The sequence below is a fragment of the Giardia intestinalis genome, chromosome 2 (genome assembly GCF_000002435.2).
Source record: "Giardia intestinalis strain WB C6 chromosome 2, whole genome shotgun sequence".
NCBI classification, from domain to species: domain Eukaryota; phylum Fornicata; order Diplomonadida; family Hexamitidae; genus Giardia; species Giardia duodenalis.
In genome coordinates this window covers 837,735-858,271 of record NC_051857.1, presented here as the reverse complement: position 1 = coordinate 858,271, position 20,537 = coordinate 837,735, and the positions used below count along the sequence as shown (strand labels likewise).

The following is a 20,537-nucleotide window of genomic DNA, read 5'->3' as shown; positions in this document are numbered from 1 at the left end:
TTTGGAACGCCACGGTGCGCAGAGCATGTAAGTGCTGCCCGTGGCATTGTGCTGAGAATGAAGTTCTGTTTTCGCAACTCTGTTACTGCGCTGAATGCATGAGACTTCCAAGACCCCTCTGTCCTTCGTTATGCTGAGGTGGCAGGTCTCTGAGATTCATGTGGGGTGCCCGATCAACCGATTTCAAAAAGGATGGATTTGGACAGACAGCCAGAGAGCCCAGGAATGCCGCCATGGAGGCCCTGCTGCCTTGTGGCTGCGTTCTGAAGGCGGTCTTTCTGATACCTGGGCATCCTCAAGGCAGAGTTAAAATAGAATGACCCAGCCACTTCGTGTACCAGCGATGCTGGGTGGCGAATCCCTTAAGAAGAGTGAACATATTAAGCCAGAACATAAAGAACTGCATAAAGCGCCGAGCAAGACAGCTTCTAGCGCAGGTGGGTCAGGTGTTAACGTCGAGTTGCCACCGCAGGCCCGCCCAGTCGGAGAGCACAGATCGAGCTCGTCAGCGATTCCATTGAATAGTTCATGCACACAATGGGACAAGAGCAATGCTGTGGCCCCCTCTCCGCACGTGTGCTCCATATTCGTGGCAGACATGGACAGGCTCTGTGGTGGCCTGCCGGTTCTCTATCGTTACAGCGCGCATGGTATTCTGCCTGCTTATCTCCTTTCCATCAGCCCACGAACGAGGCAAGCCGTCGTTCGAGTCCCGTCGGCGTATAATGCAGAGTTGCTGGAGCTCTTTGTGACTGTTCCGACGAGCGCGTTGATGCTTGTGCCTCACTTTCGACAGGGTGGCCTCGTCGGGACACTTGGGACGCTGGCCTACTCTGCCTATTTGAAGGAGACCAAGCTCCCTCGTGACTTGCTGCAATCCTCCGTGGCTGCTGATAGTGGCATGGCAGTCAGAATTGTAGAGGAAACAGAGTCTGCTGCGAAGACCATATGCCAGACTCTTCAGACCGCAGAAACGAATCTGGTCCAGAAGCTGGTTGTTCCACCGCGATGCAATCAGGCGTTTCTGGGCGCCTTGACACCGACTGAGCTGTCACACATGGGCATAAGGCAGCCAGGATACGATGTCGCAGACGATGAGCCCACAGAAGCTTCGGGAATACTTGACACAGAGTACAGCGATGTGGTTTCAGAAGTATCGGCTTCCCTTAGTGGCGGTGCTAAGAATCATGCAAGGAAGCCACTGGTTATTTGCATAGGTGATCTTTACTTTTCACGGTACAATCCTCTTTTCCACCACAAAGCTTATACATGCTTAAGTGACCTCGTAGACCGTGAGCTCAGGCGACTGAGATTCCCTGATGGCTCTGATCTGGTGGGACTGAAGAAACGTCTCTTGAAGAACCTTTCAGAGGAATACCTTCTTTCGTTGACGGCAGTGAAAAACGCTTTGGACATGTCAACAACGAAGAATGCATTTGTCTGTGATACGCTCTTATTACAATCAGGTCTTAGCCTGTTTGCAACCTGCGCTCAAGATAATCTTGTGGACATCGGAGACCTCTATCAACGAGTATCCTGTAATTGCGATGCACTCCTGAAGCATCTTGAAGATGATTATGACCGTGCAATCAACAAATCTAATAGTAGAGAACGATTCAGAACTTGTTACGCTGCCCTAACTTCGTCCACCAAGTTTGAAAAGCAATTCCAGAGAATTCTAAACAAATACCTTGCAGTTCTTCTTCCAAAGATACATCTATTTGTATTGTCTTTGGGATCCATCGGAGACACCGACCTTCACACCCTGATCGATGCCCTCATTTGTATATTCCAGTTCCTTGAGACTAACTCGCTACAGACACATCCGTTTTATAATATCGTTCCTTTCCTAGATAGTCTTCGGGAAGAAGTAGTGGATCTAGTGGTTCTATTCTCAGACTGCTTGGTACCATCCACCTATGTGGACTTTATACACTTTGTTCTAGGGTCTAACCTTTACAATCTAATATGTACTACTAAAGATTTATCGTCTAATTCCAGGATTGCAAGTGCTATTGCCTCATTGATTAAGGAAGAGCAGCTACCCACTTACAAAACAGAACTGATTGTGCGATTAAAAAAGGCAGTGGTATCGTCTAGAAATAGACAAAAGAGAGGAGTGAAGCTCAGGAAGGCTCAGTTCTACACACATCTGAATAAGTTCCTTGTAGAGCGGCTCTTGTCCTCTGTTGCCTGCATCATGTGTGAGGAGTACGTTCGAACGATGCGAGCAAACGAAGCACAGCAGTCCACATTGAGATGCCCGGAGGATATCATAAAGGTCTATATGCTCTTTGTGCGCATCCTAGCCAATATTTGCGCAGATGAATACGCAGATGCAGCATTGAAGTGGCAGACAGACATGCTCGAATACATGGACGTCATGAGCGGCAGAGCAGTTTCCGATCAACGACCTTTGGCTCATCCCGATGGGCTCGTCAAGAGTTCACTTCTGGAGCGCCTTGAAACACTAGGATTATTTCCAGTTGATGAGGAGCAGGACACCCTTGCCAACGTACTGCAAATTGAACTGGATTTTGTAGCAGATATCAACCAGAGTAAGACAGACATAACGGGATTGTACACCAATCCGCCTCCTGAGGCAATTATCGATTCTCTCCGTGAGCTATTTTTCTGTGCACTCGATAGCTCAAACTATCTCTACATAATTATCAAGGAGTTCTTTAAAACCTACGTTGCAAGAGGCATTATCCCTAGGGACGATCTGGTCTTCTTATCAGCAGATGTGGGTTCCACAAAGGTGCTTGAAGAATATAGGGCGCTTGAGGCACAGATTTTAGCTCCATTGAGGAGTGCACCACTAGATAAGATTATCTCAAGCACACTCACGAAAGTGCAGCAAGAGGCCCAGGCCAAGAAGACGCCGTTCATAAGTGCTCCAGGTTGGAAAGGCGCACATGGTGCCAATATGGTTAGTGTCTCTCAGCAAAGACCACGTTCTACAAACGATGTAGATCTGGCTAAGGAGATTTTCTCTGCATATTCTGGGCTTATTTCAGAGACAGATATGTTGGAGTATACACGACTTAGCAAGACAGACTCCCAGTTAATTGCTGGGCTCTTGGCTCGCCGAAAGGCTCTTCTTGCTGAGTGGGTAGAGACAATCTTCCAATATCAACTAGATCACGAAAACCAATCCTACCAAAAGGTAGCCCTGACTAATGATGACATCTATGGATGCAAGCCGTTTCTAGATATGTGCTCGGAGTGTGATCATAAGATTTCTGTGTCTCCAGCTTCAGAGCCTACTAAAGGACTTTTTGGAGATCTATTCGACTCGCTTATTGGCGTCATACGGCTAGCATGTGATATTCTTATTGATGAGGTTGGGCTTAAAGAGTTGCGGAAGCTTGCAGATAAAACCGTTCTTCAGCAGACCTGCCCTATCCTCGAAGCCCCGCAACCAATATCTCTTCCACCACAGATTATATTTAATTTAGATATTGGTGGTTATAATTTGCTATTTTTGTCCAGAGATGATGTTGCCGCTATAGATGTTTCAAAGACCCAAGGAGTCAGTCTTAAGACTGAAATCCAAGACAGTTCGGAAGACGCATTAGTGGTATATAGTGTAGAAGGTGTAGAAAGTACTACTGATCCTAGTGCCGATTCCTTGCAGCCTCGGCTATTGACGTTCAACGATGTTGAAATATTACTACATCAGAAGCCCTCGGTTCTAATGAAGCTCGTTCACAATGCTACTATCCTAACATCTAAAATAGATAATTTTCTTCTCAATCATATTATATCGCTTCCTTCGCTAATTGGGAATAAGGTTATTCGATTTAACAACCTGCAGTTCAAGGCAGCAGTCATCAAGGCCATGTGTACCCTTCGCAGGACTGTAGCTGATCATACCCATCTCATAGTGAGAACGGTTACTTCGCATCTCTTTCGAATAGTCGTTTTGACAGAGTCTATCATGGGGAAAGAACCCAAGTCTCCGGATGACCTTGCCTTAATGATCAATGGCCTCGAATGTTACGACAATTTTGTAAAGTCGTGGATACCAACAGGTCTAGTATTGGTGGATCTGCTTATGGAAATGCGTCTTCTAGAAAGCGGGTATTTGGACTTTCTTTCTGTTCAAGTGGCTAAGCCTGCTCCCGATGCTTCTTGTGTATGGGGATCCTTTTCGGCTTTATACAGTAGTGAGAGCAGCGCACCTGTACAGAATAACACACTAGAAGATGGCTCAGGCACAGATGTGCAATCTATTCGAGCGGACTGTAATCCCCATACAGAGCAAGTATGCACTAATACACCAGATAATGTTCCTAACGATGTTCTGCCTCCACTGTCTGCAGATCTGCTTTCTTGCTTCGCAGCGGTTGACCCTTCTGCACCCGCCTCTGATGCTACTAACGATTCTGAGTTTGCTGTCACACTAGACTACTTCAACAATGCTCCCCACCGATCGTTCAATGTACACGCTCTATTAGTTAAAATTTTTAAGATAACAGGTCTTCAGAAGATTGCACGGCACATAATAAAATCTCACACACGTACATTTGCAAGGCACCTACTAAAGTTAAGTGATTGGGTCTCTGATACAACAGTACTGCTACATGAATACTGCAAGGAGGTACTGCGGATGAGCTATCGGGACATCTTCATAGCACGGTTCTACCCTCGCCAATTCAAGCAGTCCTTTTTCTTCCTTACAAAAGATTTGAATATATCCTTCCTCGACGATAACTTCGAGGTTTTAGAAGATGAGCTTGTTATGGAATTTCTTGAGTCAATCCAGGCTTACGTTAAAGGGTTTCAGCTGCTCCGTTCCCCAGTTGAGCGGTCTCGTCTCCGCATGACACAACCATTGACACGTGCAACCATTCGCACAGCTGCTATCCAGGACTCTCTGCATTCTGGCCCCCATAGTCGTCGATTTATGGCTCAATACTTTCGCCCAGCCGAAGCTATGCTTATCCGTAACGTTACAAGCAGCGACGAGTCTACTCTTGACATAAATGATGCAGAGTTATTCAAACTAACTTTTAATCAAGAAGGAGGACCATCCAGTTCCTCTGCTAATGAACTGGCTCAAGCATTAACAGAAAGCACTTGCGACACACGCCCTCTCTCAGCATCTTCGGCACCTCTTAAAATTGCAGATTTAAGAACCGCATGCGATACTGAAGAAAACGCAACTTCCCTAGCAGAATGTCCGAATCTATTCTATAACGTATTTGAAATTTTCAATGAGCTACTGTACATAAGCGACGTGCTGCATCAAATCCATCAAGTGGCTCTCCGCTGGGCCGACTGCCTCGGAGTGACACTTAATTTGGCGGACAATCCGAATGAGATTGTATCCATCATTCATCCCGCATCTGTACTCATTACTTCACTGTATAGCATAAAGCAGCGGTACTTACATCTGCAAACAATCCTCCTGAAAGATACCAACGTTCAAGATTTCATGACCCTTTTGTCTGAAGCCGCTCAGGCCATCGTTATAGGAAAGCAGAATCCCTCTTTTCGTCTCTGGGCAGACACCATTCAAGCCGCTGAGGCAGACTTACTAACGCTGGGCCCCAAGGTTTTCTACTTGCACTGCCTTAGTTCCCCTACCCTCATGGCTGCTGACTTCAAACAGCTGGCTGAGGAACTTTCGCTTCCCCTCACAGAAGATAAGTTGATTCCAAATGCCCAACTTCTCGACATTTCTGATTTTGATTATGCACTTCGTTTGGCCAGAATGATCTTTACTCGAGCGGAAAAGAGCACACAGACGCTTCTGCAGCTGGCCGAAATCGATACCTTTCTTCAGAACCTTCAGATCTTCCCCTGCGAACTTGTTATCCACATCAATCTGTCTAATGAGCTAGGGGTACTGTTTAATAAATGGCAGAACTCCGACTCCATGGCTACTCTAGAAGAGGATCAACAGAATCAGGACTTAGACGAGCCCCAGACGGCACCAATTCAGCTATCTGCTGTTCCACCTCGTGGGACCAGTCGTCGTGGAAGCAAGCTAAGTCTGGCTCTGTCGGCTCAGCCCAACAACGAGCCTGATGATAAGAATAAGCAGAATGCCTCCAGTTCTTCCTCCAATGCGCCAAAAGGTCCCAAAGCCCGTGCATTTTCACGTCTTAGTTCTCTCAAACTAAATGTGGACGAATTATCAACTGCGGAAGAAACACCTGAAACATCTGGTATTATAATATCCCACTGGAGTTCGGGCTCAAAGGAAAATTTGCTTGCAAGTACCTCCGGTGCCCCGACCTCCACTGCAGGCTCCATGACACCTAATAGTATGCTCTCGCACGCAAGCAAAACTGTGCTACCTTTCATCCAGGTACACTCGGGGTTGCTGAAAGTCATTCGGGAGGCCCTTTTTTTCGTGGCTGACATCCTTTCTCGTAAGCACCCTCATACAGTCCAGGCAAGAGCTCGCCAACTGGAGGTACAGCTTCTTCTCTTGCGCAGCGCACTTATCTCTATTAGTCGGGTTTCTATGCTGCTCCCTGAACTCCTATATATTCTACCTCGACTAACCATTGTCAGGAACGGGGTTCAAGATATGTCCTTTCTTAGCTTGTATAATGATTTTGGAGACTACAAACGGACCATTTTTAACACCCTAAACGTCCTCCGTGAAGCAAACAAGCTATCTAGTGTGAACCCTGGTCCGGGATCGTTTCTGGCGTTGATCACTGGCAAGCCTCAGTTATTCACACAGCTTGCCCACTGCACACATGACTTAAGTAGCATTCTAGAAAATGTATACACGCATGTGTTATCTATTCCGATGATTCCTCATTACAACGGTAAGCCTGTGGCCTGTGCCCTTCTTCTTCCAAAGATTCCCTCCATCTTCTATAGCATCTTTTCTCTCCAAGAAAATCTCAACACACTATACTACTGCCCTGCAGTCTATCAGTCAGTGCTCCCTAACTTTGATCGCGTACTCCTGGGCAACCCCAGGAATATGAGCTACTGTGAGGTAGGATTCAATAAGAAGTCTAGTATGCACGCGCTTCCTCATCTTAGCCCTTCCGATATCATCATTGTTGGTTTAGAATCAGGTTTTGAGCGTCTGTATTTTGAGTATGGACTCAGAGCACCGCAAGAACTTTTCCTTCTTTCTGGAATGCTAAATGATATGCGGCTCCATCGAGAGGGTCTGCTTCGCGAACACAAGCGAGCGGTTCTTCTTCTTATATCTCTCAGGATCTCTGAGCTTCTCTGCCAGTGTCTCTACCAGAGCATAATCTATGCACTGACTGTTGTCTTTTGCCTACACCTGGATGGGAATGTTGACCACTTCTTTACTTTGAAGTTTACCATTTTCGAGCAGCTAAAGCGTCACTTGGTAAGCCCAGAACTCCACGACAGCTTAGAGCAAAAGGTTGACTATACCTTGCTTTCGTCAGATTACAAAATACCCGAGACTTATATCAATACCATCCGCCGAGAGCTTTTCGGGTTGACAGGGCCGATGTCTAATGATGATGAGCTATTGGCAAAGAGCGTAGAGAAGGTTGCCAAAATACAGTACTACAAACAGCGGCGCTGTCAAAGATACCTTTGCTTCAAGGCAATTGCTGCCCGTGTCTTCGAATACGATCAGCTTTTAAACCTCATTATACACCAAACAATAGAATACTATAATGACCACTATGCAGATGCAGAGATTGCTGCGTTAAAGGGATCTCGCAAGAAGGCAAAGAGTATAAGGATTGAGGCCATCTCACAGCCGGACTTTGCAAAGGCGTTATCGATGGAAACAATTTCCAAACTTCGAGAGATCTTTGTGCAGATCCATCACTCAAAAATACATCGGTCCATACTAACGAGCGCTGGATGCAGTCTTAATGTGGAGACAAATAAGATTTTAAGTAGCCTTGCTTATGGGTTCATTTCTTCCTCCGTGCTAAGAGACGACACTACAGATGCATTCATCAAACCATCCCAGATGTCTTCTGCTCCTCCGACAAGGGTAATGATGACTGCAGAGGATGCCACTCTTCGGTGTGCGACACGGGGCTTTGGAAAGGCAGCAGTCAATATTGTTAACTCTGCCGCCAGTGCTTCTAGAGCAAGAGATTCAGAAGAAAAGGTCTCCGTGGATTCTCACAGGACTACAGGGTCTATAACATTTACACAGGATTGCAAGCTCTTTGTGGGGTCATCCATGGTCAATCTGGGCCCACACTATCTGGGAAAGGCGACTATCTTGGATTCTTTGCCGCTTAACTATAAGCAGCTAGCCGTCGTTGCTAAGATAATAGTGGGGTTTGTTCAGCGCAAGCCTATATTCATCTACTCTGACAAGCTGCGTGGATACAACCTTCTAGATACTAAGATCATAGCACAATACACCAGTCGATTACTCTGTACGCGGCACATCTTTCTCTCGCTGACCAGTTATTCCCCAGCGAACCTTATAATTCTTCAGATTATCTCCTATTTCATGGCTGGATACGGGGTCTACCTGCATGGCCTGGAGTTTTTATCAACAGAGCACCATGCGCGCTTGATTGACTGCTTCAACACCATATACCTTGCTCGGGGGAGCTTTCCGATTGTCAAGTACCAGAGCGGTGGATCGGTACCAGGAGAGCTTGCTCTGAATGACTTTTCAACATGCATGTTCACAGGGTACATCGTCATCATCCTTCCTGAACTCATATATCATGAAGATGGATCGATTAGCCTCTCGACAACTGGTCGTAATATGAATAGCCTATTCAACCAGGCAAAAATAGAAGCTTTTCTTGACAGTTTTGGTTCTAGTTTGGCCACTTCTGCCACCAAATTGAACACCCTCCTTACAGGGGCTCTTTGCAATCTTTCCGTGTCTTTACCAACTGGCAGCAGGCAGCCCCCAGGTACGCGGTTGACTAATGAACGCGGTGACTTACCGGAAGGAAAGCCCCGCTGTAAGATTATGGCGCAGCTGTATGGGGCCATTCTTACGGATTTTCTCGGAATTGTACACTTTGACCCTACACTTGTGCGGACTACCTTCAAGTGTCTTCCTAACGCTGAGGTCTTGATGCCTATCCCAAGCAACCACGTTCTTTACCACCTCTTTAAGAAGAAGGGGGAAGCTCACGCAGAGTCCTTCTATGAGATATCTCTCCTTCTCAATGCCATGCAGAGCGCGTGTCCAAAACTGTATCCAGACGATATTGATATCATATATAAACGAGCTCGTGACACGACAAACACTTTCAGTGTGGCCATTACTACTGCTCTTTTGCTGATTGGACAGGTCTATTCCCTCTCAATAAGGGATTTTCTTATCAAGGTAGTTGCCTTTGCCTTTCGACTCACAAGTGCTCAAGTCAGCCACATTCACAAGATAGTCGCTAGCCTAAACAAGTTACTTAATCTTAGTACTGAAGAACCCGTCCTCAAGAAGGCTCTAGCGCGTGATATACCTGCATCTCGGTCACATGTATATGATACTTCAGCAGACCACAGTACCGCGCAGAAGCAAGATAAGCAGCATGATAGTGAGCAGGAAGATAACCAACTTACTAATGTTCAGGCTGAAGCAGACACTTTTAAGATAAATTATACCAGAAGCCCAACTGCCTCATTGAGCCAGAACATCTGGGCTTGCATCAAGCAAACATTATCATCACAGTATGTACAGTTCTGCGAGGCAGCATCAGAGCAGGTCAATATAATAGGTCCTCTGGGCACAGATCTGCTTCTCGTCTGCCTGGAGTTTCTACAATTAGGACCTTGCGCCCTTTTCTCAAACAATCAGAGCGTACAAGTGCTAGAGTGTTATGCAACAATACTCTCCAAATTTGGACGCTTGCAGCCCTTCTTTGTCCATTCCATCAACGACTTACATCACCACAGTGATACTATTCGCCGTTTGGGGTCATCTGCTCTTGTTGTTCTTCTTATCAATGATACAACAGGGAATCTGGGACCGAGCCTGTATGGCGCCTTGTTAGCGTTTATGAACCCAGTACCACACCTCTCGATGACGAATGGAGTAGAGCTAGATTGCGAGTTGTCGGCAATGTTCAATGCTTCTCACACTGGAGACTCTCTTGTCAGTAAGTATGGACGCCCTAAGGTTCTAGTTATCACCACAGGATCATTTTTGGAGGACAAAATGTTGGCCACACCAATGGGGTTGATCCCTCACCGAATCGTCATAGACTCGTCCGTCATGCGTACAGAGGCCCTTATTAAATTGCTTGTGCTAAACTCTTTTAAGCTATCTTCTGCTACTGCCAATCACATGCTTGACTATATTCACGAAAAGATGACTCAATGCACCATAGACAATATTGAAAACCTAGACACGGCAAAGGAGTACTTCCGTAAGATGTGCACACCACCGTGTACAGATGAGGCGTCGGCCCTGCAGATGGGCCTGCGACGACTACGATTTATTAGCAGTTTGTTCTATATCTTAGTATTACATTATTTCGACCAAGCAACAGCGGTCTTTTCGATGGCGCCAGACCTGCGGGGCTGGAGGATCCTTCGCAGCACATTCTACTACTATCTTGTTTGCTGCAAGGTATGTGTGTTCAAGCCCCCAGATGTGCGCTCGTTCACAGCAGAGCAACTAGCAGAACGATTGGTGGCTACCAATCAGCAGCTAACACGTAAGCCTCAGCACCAGTCTTCTATTACTACTCAAAGCAAACCGCCAGCCCTTCAAAGCCCGTCAAGCAAGGGCCTCGGAGGCATCAGTTCAAGACGTGGAGATGCAGGTACTGTCGCCAGCTGCAATACTAACAGAACTGCGCGATTAACCAACCTGATCAATCCTTCCTTATCCTCGTTATCCACACGACATGACCTTACCATTATCCCAAGGACACCTAGCATGAAGAGCCCAACTACGCAAACAGACCCTTCAAAGACTCCAAAAGGGACCAACATGGATCTGATGAATAGTCTAAAACCAGAGGCTGAGCTTCAGTTTTCGGCACATACAACGATCAATCTGTCGCATGTTTGGTGTGCCGAGCATATTGGCTCATTCTCCAGCGCTTTGGCCATGTTTGGAGAGCGCCGATTTACCTTCTTTGATATTTCTCTGTCGGATGAGTTCCTTATAGAGTATGTTTATAGGGCCGAATCTTATGAGCAGGCATGTTTCAATCTCCTATGTCCTGTCTTCGCTGCTGTCTGGACTAGCGTGTCTTTGGCATACGTTCAGTACATAAGAGGGAAAGTGCACAGGCTCTCTAAACTCTGGATGAAGTACCTTAGCTTTCACAGCAAGCATACCATCCCCCTTCTTCTCAGTAGGTTCTCTAATGACAAGCTTCTTCAGAAGAGCCTGGAGGTGTGTCTTACGCACATTGAAGAGACGCTACCGCCAGAGTATCCTTACGAGCAACATAAGTATGCATACTTGGCGGTTGTAACTGAGAAAGGATCATACATGCAGTACACCTCTGCAAACAGGGCACATGGAAATATGCCTAACAAGCGATCAACAAACCCTATACTGAAGTCAGCAAAGCACAAACGTGATGGCAATGCAAGTGCCGGGGCTGTAGTTCCTCCGTTGACGACAGGCCCTCTTGCTAAGCAATCCTCTCGCACATCTTCAGCTATAAAAGAGCAGACAAACCACTACACTTATCTAAAGTTTCTTCCTTACAAGTTTGGCCAGAGTTTGATGACCAGCTCTCAGACGGACAACTATCTGAAGCCGACATCTGTACACAAGCTTGCTCTACACTTTGACATGCTTCGCTCTCAGCTTATTTTCTTCATTGCAATCTGCATTCTGGGCGGTGTCTCCGTCCACCTGCTCGGTCCTCGTTATTCTGGAAAGACAACGCTGATTCAAGCTGCACATGCTCTCATCCATGAATATTCTGTGATGCAGCTCTACCTACCCAGCAGTTGTGAGGAAAATAAGATCTTTTTGGCAGATGCAGCCCGTGAATTGTATCTGACCAACGGCAACGAACTCAGGTTTCCAGGCCGACAGATCCTCCATATGCACTTTACCGTTCTTTTTCTAGACAATGGCAAGTTTGAGCAGGCCCAAGAAAGTGTGCTCGACGAGCTTACAAAGCACGCCGGTCTAGATATAGTCGCTCTTTTCCTGGGAGAACGTGTTCTCTCTCTCAATTCTCCCGGCAATATATCAATATCTCCAGAGGGCGATAGTCACCAATCCCTCTTAGGAACCGTTGACGCACCAACCCTTTCTATTACCTTTGAGAGCGAATTTTATCCACCGCAACTCCAGTGCAGCCAACTAATTAACATAGTGGTTCCTGACACTGGACGCGCTTTCCTGATTGATCTCTTGCTAAACCAAAGACGATATCTCGACATCTCCTCCATACTTACTAGAGTGTATCCCGGATTAAATTGCCAAGAAGAAGCTAGTGCTAATGAAACTACGAAGATAGCTCCTGGATTCAACTTGACCACAGATCAAGCCATAACTTCATTAAATGAGCTTTCTGCCACATGGATCAAGCAACTCATTGACGGTCTCTTGCTCGTAAAAGATCAAATACCTGTAAGCCTTCTTCGCCTGCTTGCAGAGATGAAACGGCTCAGCATTTTCTCCACAGATCAAGTCCAGGACATCCAAATGCGGCTTTTTACTGCGTCTTCTGTCTTCTTGGCGCTTCGTTTCATTTCTGAAATCACAGCCCCAACCATAATCAACATTATAGATGCCCTACGTGGATCACTCGCTATGGGCAAGCTGAGTCCAATCGGTCCCTGGGGTATTCTTACTAGCTCTGATACGGCTGCTTTTGCAAAGGCTAATAAGCTATTAGAACTCTGCGGGGTAACAAAGTTACAAATGGAGCTGTCATGGGAAACCGAAACTCTTCGAATTGCGCGCGAAAACTCGCAGATCCTGGAAGACTCAGAAGCGTCTGACAGTGACACAGTCATAGATGGTACCTGTGATACATCTGAAGCAAGCAACGATCAAAGTCTTTCGGAGGTGGCAGGGTCCTATTCTTCCTTTAAACCTCACCTTCGTCAGCCTCCAGCAATTTTACGAGTAGATGGCCCCAAACCAGAAAAACAGTCACAAAAAACCGCAACAGATCCGTCCTTAACAAAGTTTGAGGAGAGCTGCGTTGTGCCATCTCTGTGTGTGCAGATGCGGGGCTACATAGAAATGCGGAAGAAGCTAAAGATTCTTCTCGGATTAAAAGCTTTCAGAGGCGTGAAAATAAGCTCCCAGACATCTCTAGGATTAAGACAGAGTAGTAGTGAAGTCTTCAAGGCGTATATTCACGCCTTCACCAAGTATGTAGTGACAAGGTGTTCACCAGGCTTGGCCAACAGAATTTTCACCGTGCACCTAACCATTCAATATGATCTAGAGCTGCGTGAGAAAAGCGTCTTAATGATGCTCCAAAGCCTGCGCAATCCACACGGGTTCCGAAAGCAGCATGGAGATAGTGCACTGGAATACTTCTCCCGGCTACAGCTGGATATAATTACCACAATTCTTCGAAAGCAAGATATTAGCAGCTCTCTACTAGATATTGTTCTTATGCTGGCTTCGTTTGGGGGCTACAAGCTGTACGGCGGTAGAGCGCTCATCAAGCTCCTTCTCCGCGTTCCATCTAGTGGAATGGAATACACCCTTGGTCCGGCAACGCTAGACACTCAGGTTTACAAAGAAAGCACTGCTTCAACAGGTGCCAAGGAGGTTAATGATGACAGTACACGTGCCGCTATAGCTGCAGCCCTAGGCTCTGTGAAAAAGGACGCTGCAAGCAAGGACCGGACGCAGTCGTCATCTTCTACATTGATCACTAAAACTAAGCTGGCGCAACACCTAGATATAAAGGTCCGCGATAGCTTAGAAATAGAGCGTCAACTAGAGAAGTATTCTGCTTTTGATATAGATGATACGACACAGACACAATCAGCAGACGAGTCTCTTGATAGAAAAACATACAAGATTATTCTGAGTGTAGACGTGTTCTTGACTCAGCAAAACCTGGACTTGAGCGATGATGTAGTACAGGCTGCCAAAAACTCTTCTTCGGGGCTGAGCATCTCTACAGAAAAGTTAACCCCCTCCCAAGTACCGTCCAGTATATTTGATGAGTTCATCAAATCCTTGATAAGCAATGTAGGTCGTCGCGGAGAGTCGCAGATGGTATACTACCTTCTTCGAGGAGTCTTCTTATTGGCCTTACAGATCAATCCCATACTCGCGCTAAAGTCAATAACGTTCATGGAGGCCCTGCAGTTTTGCAAGGTCAACAACGGGGTGAACCCAGACATAATCTCCAGCAATATACTTGATGCCCATTTGCGTGAGTTCTTCGCCATTTATAACATCTCGTCTCTCGAGCATGTCTGGATTGAACCAACATACTCCTTCTTCGTGGTCAGTTCCCTTGCGCATCTGCAGCACGTAGACTCTCTTAAGGTCATTCATGGCTTGTCGTCCTTGGGCCATGCTGGAAACATTTCTTTACGGTTATTTACACCAGCTGAGCTAGTTACTCTCTGCCTTTTAGCTAGCGAGCGTCACAAATTGGGTGTCGTCATAGATACTAGTACACTAATTAGTATAGCGTCTCGCAATTTAGCCATCCTCCTTATTGCGGACATGCCTACCCCAATTGGTATGAAGCTCCCGGAAAGCCCGGTGCTAAGGCACTTTGCAACAGACATCAGTGCTATCTCAATGCAGTCTGGGACAGAAGACACGGCTGCTGCTCATGGTTCTTCGTCTATGTCTCGTGCAGTGAGCTTCTCTATTGCTAACACATCTTTGGTACGGAAGTCTGTCTTGAGTAGTATTCCCCTGCTCTTACTCTCGGAGAATCAGCGCTACTTTTCGCTAAATCGCAACTATTTTACACTAGCAGCTGGATACAAACAGGACATTGCCGGCCTCGATGCACAGGGCAAGAGGTATCGAGGAGTCCGCTACATTCATATTCTAGCTACTACAGAGGCGGTCGCAGCAGCTACACTGCATGTCTATTTATTTGTCACCGCCAATCTTCTTCCGGACTCGATTTTTCTGACCTTTGAAAGGTTCGCAGAGCTCTCAAAACTACTGTACGAGCAGCGTGTGAGATACTACACTGCATTTCTACATTCTTGTGATATTCTTTTGCAAACAATCAAGTTGCTAAACACGGGAATCTATTGCCAAATGTTTTCTCCAACGATACGCGAAAATATCATAGCGTACAAAGATAATTTAACACTTCTGAAGAACTATCTCTATCCTTATTACAAACGTGCACTTGTGTTACTTCGCAACGCCCCCTGTGACTGCCCTGCAGCTGTAGCACGTGTATATGCCGGATCACTCCGTAAGGACGCAATCGCCTCTGATGAAGCATTTGAAACAGCTCTTTCTCAACATCTTAAGACAACTGGATTTGATAGGCTATCAATTATTCATAATGCAGGAACTGGGGGCTTTGCAGATACCTTGTTTGGGTCTAGCAAAGCGGGTCTAGATGTCATCACAGATACGTATCTACGTGACATCATAGATACTATCACGTGTATGTTCGATGATTGTGATGTACCGTTTGCTGAGGCTCACCAATCAAGCGAAGTGTTTAAGGCAAACGCTCCTCCACCAGGAAAGAATTATTCAGAGATACTCATGGCCCGCAACAGTACACTGCCCTTTAACCTCACCGCCTTTCCATCTGCCTTTTTAGGGATCTGTCTAGACTCCTTCTATCCGCAATGGGATGTGGGCGCAGCATGCTACTTGACGCGGTTCATCTTCTTTGCAAACGCTACGGTGCTACAAGAAATACTAAGCCTGATCCTTGCAATTTCTCTGGGGACACGTTTGTGTTTCATTGAAAAGGCTCTCGCACTTCCGCTTGCTATCGCTTCTGAGCTCCACTTCATTACAACGACTCCTCAGGAATATGAAGAGCGCAAGGAAGAGCTAGCAGCATGCCGCGGAAACGATGGGCGGTACACTCTGGAAAGCCTTGTCGGGATCATTTATTGGATAAATGCAGCACAGAACGTTGCCACATTCAACTTGGAGCTGGCCAAGGCCTTCTCCCAAGACAAGGCGATAGGGTTTACAAACGTGCTCTTTGAAAATATCACTCAAATTAACGTGCATCAGACGAACGCCCATGAAAGCGAAATCTCCGTCCTCAACATGCGCACTCTCATGGCGCTCTTCAAGTTAGTTGGATCTCGTGTGTCAGACAAGAAGTCCCCCATTAAATTGAACGGCATATCTATCACCCCCGTGCGTCCTCTTCATGAATACAGGTACTATATTGGTCTATCTCAGGGGACAAAGTTCAGCTCAATTGTGGCCTCTGGGATCATGAGCTTTGAAGTGATTAACTCTTCTATCTTGATCCAGCCAAAGTATTCCAATATCAATCTATATCTAAAATATTTAGAACTACAGACTCCAAGTGCTCTTGAACTACAAGTGGTACAAACATACAGTTTTACAGAAGCTCACCTGCAGAACGTTCTCTTGTATCTCACCACTCCACTGGAGAAGACGCGACCAATGATGGGACATCGTCTTCTTTTTTCCACAGCTGATCTCATGAGATTGCTGAAGAGAAGCAGTGAAATCAACAGTAAGTTTGTCATTGAGAAGCATGGGACCCATCTGAAAAAGGCAATCATGAATCCAGGGACATTCGTTCACCTGCTGGATGAGAATGAAGACGATGTCTCCTCCGGTCAAAGGTTAGGCAAGCAGCGAAGAAACTGTCTGAACCACGATACTTGTGATGAGATGACGTTCCTTCTGACCACACCCGTTTCATATTTTGACTTAGAGTTGGCTATGCGCCTCTGTGAGCGATCTATTGCTCTTGCAAACTTTCGGCTACAGCTTGAGCATGAGGCGACTGAACTAGCATCTAAAGCAGAGTTTGCCAAGCATTGTGCAAGGGGCATGGTTTCCATTCTCATCATATGCCAGAAGCTGAGCTGTGTGATGCCTACCTTAGCACGAATCTTCACCGATCATTTCTTTGCGCACTTCTTCCTGTACCTAGATGAGCAACTGGAAACGCCTCAGTGGAAGGGTGTACCTCTTTCCCACGTAATATCCCATATTCTTCTTCCTTATATTAACGCCAGAGTATACCGAATGGTTCCAAAGGCCTGGGGAATGCCTGTCTGCGACTTGATGAGCCTTATCTTTTCGTGTGCTCTCAGCGAATGTTCCATAGATAACCTATTTCTTCTCAGGTTCATTTTAAGCTCGGATTTGCGAGAAAAGGCTATTCGAGTTAGCCCATTCTATAACATCCACGACGAGCGGTGTCAGCGAGCCAGAGACCTCATGGATACAGCACCATTTTCATTTCAGGCATCCATAGCAACTAATTATACATGGAGGAACATCTCACTACTTTACCCCCATTCAGAGCGAGTACTCTCGTGGCTGGACTACTTCACAAGCAACAACTTTATGTTTGTCAGTCTAGTGACAAGCTTAGATCCATACAAAATGATACTTGGCCATTACATCTTCAAGGAATCTCAGAAGGCTCATGCATCCACCACAGATAAGACTGGTAATGTATCCGAGCAGTCCTACATCACGCCTCTGTTTACGGAAGAGTGTGAGAATATATACCATAGCAATGCGGAGCTCCCTCTTCCTACTGACTTGCAGGTTCCATGCTATAATAACGTGCTCCAGTCGTTGGTCTTTAGCTTATCAATCACACAGTTACATTTGTCTCAAAACTTCAAGCTTTTTGGCACAGCCAATAGGTTATGTAGCTTCAGAAACGAAATACAACATAGAGATACCATCCTCAAAGAAGCACACGAAGCATATTGTAAAAACCAAAACCTCATTCCTGAATTGACGTATCCAGCAGTGATAGGGATAGTCTGGTACATCATAATGGTGTGTGGATACATTCCCGATATAGCAACCATAGGGAAAAGTTCCCACACCTACGATCCCGCTCATTGCATTAAGCCTATGCTCACTACAGACACACGCTACGAGCGGAAGATGTCGTCAAGGAGTTATGCCGATGGAATAGGCTCTTGCACTCTTGTTATCTTCTATGAGGAAGGTATGAGCATACTGGACCTTGTCATTGACAGGTTGGAACGTAGTCTCTTCGATGAGCTCAAGTTGGCTCCATGCGTAATAACGTCTAGGCCGACCGAGGATGATTTCCGAACAAAAACGGTTATTGTTGATGCTTCTATTGACACAAAGGAAACAATTGACAGGCTCATAACGATGTATAACAAAGGATGGAGGGCAGCAAGCCTACTGATTGTGCTGATTCCCGTCCACGTAGGCCAATTCTATGCCGAGGAAGCTATATCTCGTAAGGAGCAGCGCTCAAGGCTCTTAGAAAATGAAGCAGACACCCACCATATGGCCGCCAGCAATCCCCAGGTGCAATACAATAGTCTCAGCTATTCGTTGGGAGTATTTATGTCTATATCTAATGGCTCTCGTTACTATATAGAAGGCCCAAAGACACTTTCAGACGCTGTGGTGTATCTAGTGACAATCTCCCTGTGCGTCTTTAAAAAGCACGATTTGGACCTTTCCAGCCTAAATAGCAAGAGTTTTGCGCTATACTGCTCGCTACTACTTCAGAATGCACTGCTGAAAAGCGATCGTGGACGTATGTATTCAGACTCAAGATTTCTAACGTCTCTGCTACATCTTATTGGGATGAAAAAGGCTGAAGGAATGCTTTCCTTGTCATCGCAGCTTATATCAGAGTATATACTTGCTGCTAGGAGCCAAGATGAAGCCTCTATCAGCGCAAAGAAAGCTGGTAATGTGTCACCGGCTTTGGACATTCATCAGTCAGATCGGGAAGCCCACCTATCCATATATTGCAACTTTTTTGGCCCGCATCCAGCAATCTCGGGCCCAACAGTGGCATTTTTAAGCACTTACTACAGTCACAATGTTCCTAAAATGCTCTTCGGTATGCCCTGTAAGTGGCTTGCAGATGCGTCCTCTGTGCATCTCATACTAGATGGCAAATTTGACCAGGCATCGCTTGCATTGACTATTGCCAGGGCTAGGTTAGGACGGGCATCAGTTGAGGCTGACACCAGTGAGATCGAGGACATCCTTCTAGATATTAGAAACGCACAGTGCGATGAATCATCAGAGGCCCTTAGCTCCCTGTCTATGTCAAGCGTAGGTAGTACCAGCTCTGCACTATCAACTCAAAACACGCATACAAGCGAGGGGACAAGTGTTCTTACCAGACAGGCCTTAAACGATGATGCCACACTGCTGGAGAATAGGCTTGAAGTTACTGCCACCGAGCTGACGAAGATTGTACCTAGAACCAGGCAGATTGAAAAGGTGTCCTGTGATAGCAAGACAGCGTCCTTCCTTAGGCTTCCCAATGAAGAGGGGGCATTGGCCATCGAGCGCATATTGAAGACGATTAAGCGGTATGAGCATAACATCATTTTAAAGGACAGTTCTCAGAAGGAAAGGTCCCCAGCTGAGGCAGAGCGGCTAACGCAACTAACGGCTAGCGATCTTTCATCTCTTGAAGCGCTCAAATACCAAGTCTTTAATATGGTGCCTATCACATACGACAATTCCCTCTGTAATAGAATGTACCGGGAGATCTTTACTATTGGTCTTTCCCAGGAGGTAATGACATACCTAGATGGCCATCCCGTGTATAAGAATATGTTTGCAGACACTACTATTCAACAAGAAGAGGCAGACTTGCTGAAGAGCATTAGGACAATCTTGTATCTTTCAGATGGCTACTGTCAGACCAGGAGAACCACCCTTCCCTACTTCAGAACATCCCTCACAGAGCGTGCGCCCGTCTTTAAGATATATAGCGACATGTATTGGGAGCTTAGGGTAGATATCTACCAATCCGTGTTAGGGAACATTCTCAAATGGGCAATGCTCCTCCACCAGTCAACTGGGAAAGGCAGGGACAGAGAACGGAAGACCTTTGTGCTACTGGCCAGCAGACCAACCGCAATCCAACAATATAAAATAGATTGCCAGAATAATCTTGTCTTTTCAATTAACGTTGCCAAAAAGAAAAAACTTGATAAGAAAGCGCGTGAGAAACCAAGCACCGATTTATTCATGATAAAGCTAACTGGCTTCCGACTGTTCAATATCGCTTACGACCCTATAGAGGACACCGTCGCTGACGCTACACCAGAGTCTGTTCTTGGCTATACTCAATCATATACTTTCTACGCTGTCTTGGTAGACACTGATTACTGTGAGCATAACAACAGTTGCCTGAATAGAAGCGACCTCAAAACAGCACTGGACATGTATAAATCTGGCCTAGTTGGAACAACTACTGAAATGGGAGATGCAAATAAGACAGGCGATGCATTGGACGCAGAAGACGGGATTGACGATCTGATAGGGATAGATGGAGCATCGTACTGCTCAGCAGAAGAAAATGAGCATGCAACGTGCTTCGTGTCCATTCCAGTAATCATCGAGGGCACCATCAGTGGGATGCAGTTGTTCCTAAGAAACAAAACAGGCCTCCAACCTCTTGACGTCTCCATTAAGGGGGCATACTGCAGTACAGGCTATCTCTACTGAT

At 46.1% G+C, this 20,537-nt stretch overlaps 1 protein-coding gene across 1 annotated transcript; it reads left to right on the top strand.

Annotated features, from left to right (window-relative positions):
- Positions 1-316: 316 nt before the first annotated feature.
- GL50803_0015485 (uncharacterized protein) lies at positions 317-20,536 on the top strand (the record flags this gene model as incomplete). Its single annotated transcript, XM_001706173.1, has 1 exon — positions 317-20,536. The coding sequence occupies one exon, from the start codon at positions 317-319 to the stop codon at positions 20,534-20,536; it is 20,220 nt and encodes a 6,739-aa protein (XP_001706225.1).
- Position 20,537: the final 1 nt, after the last annotated feature.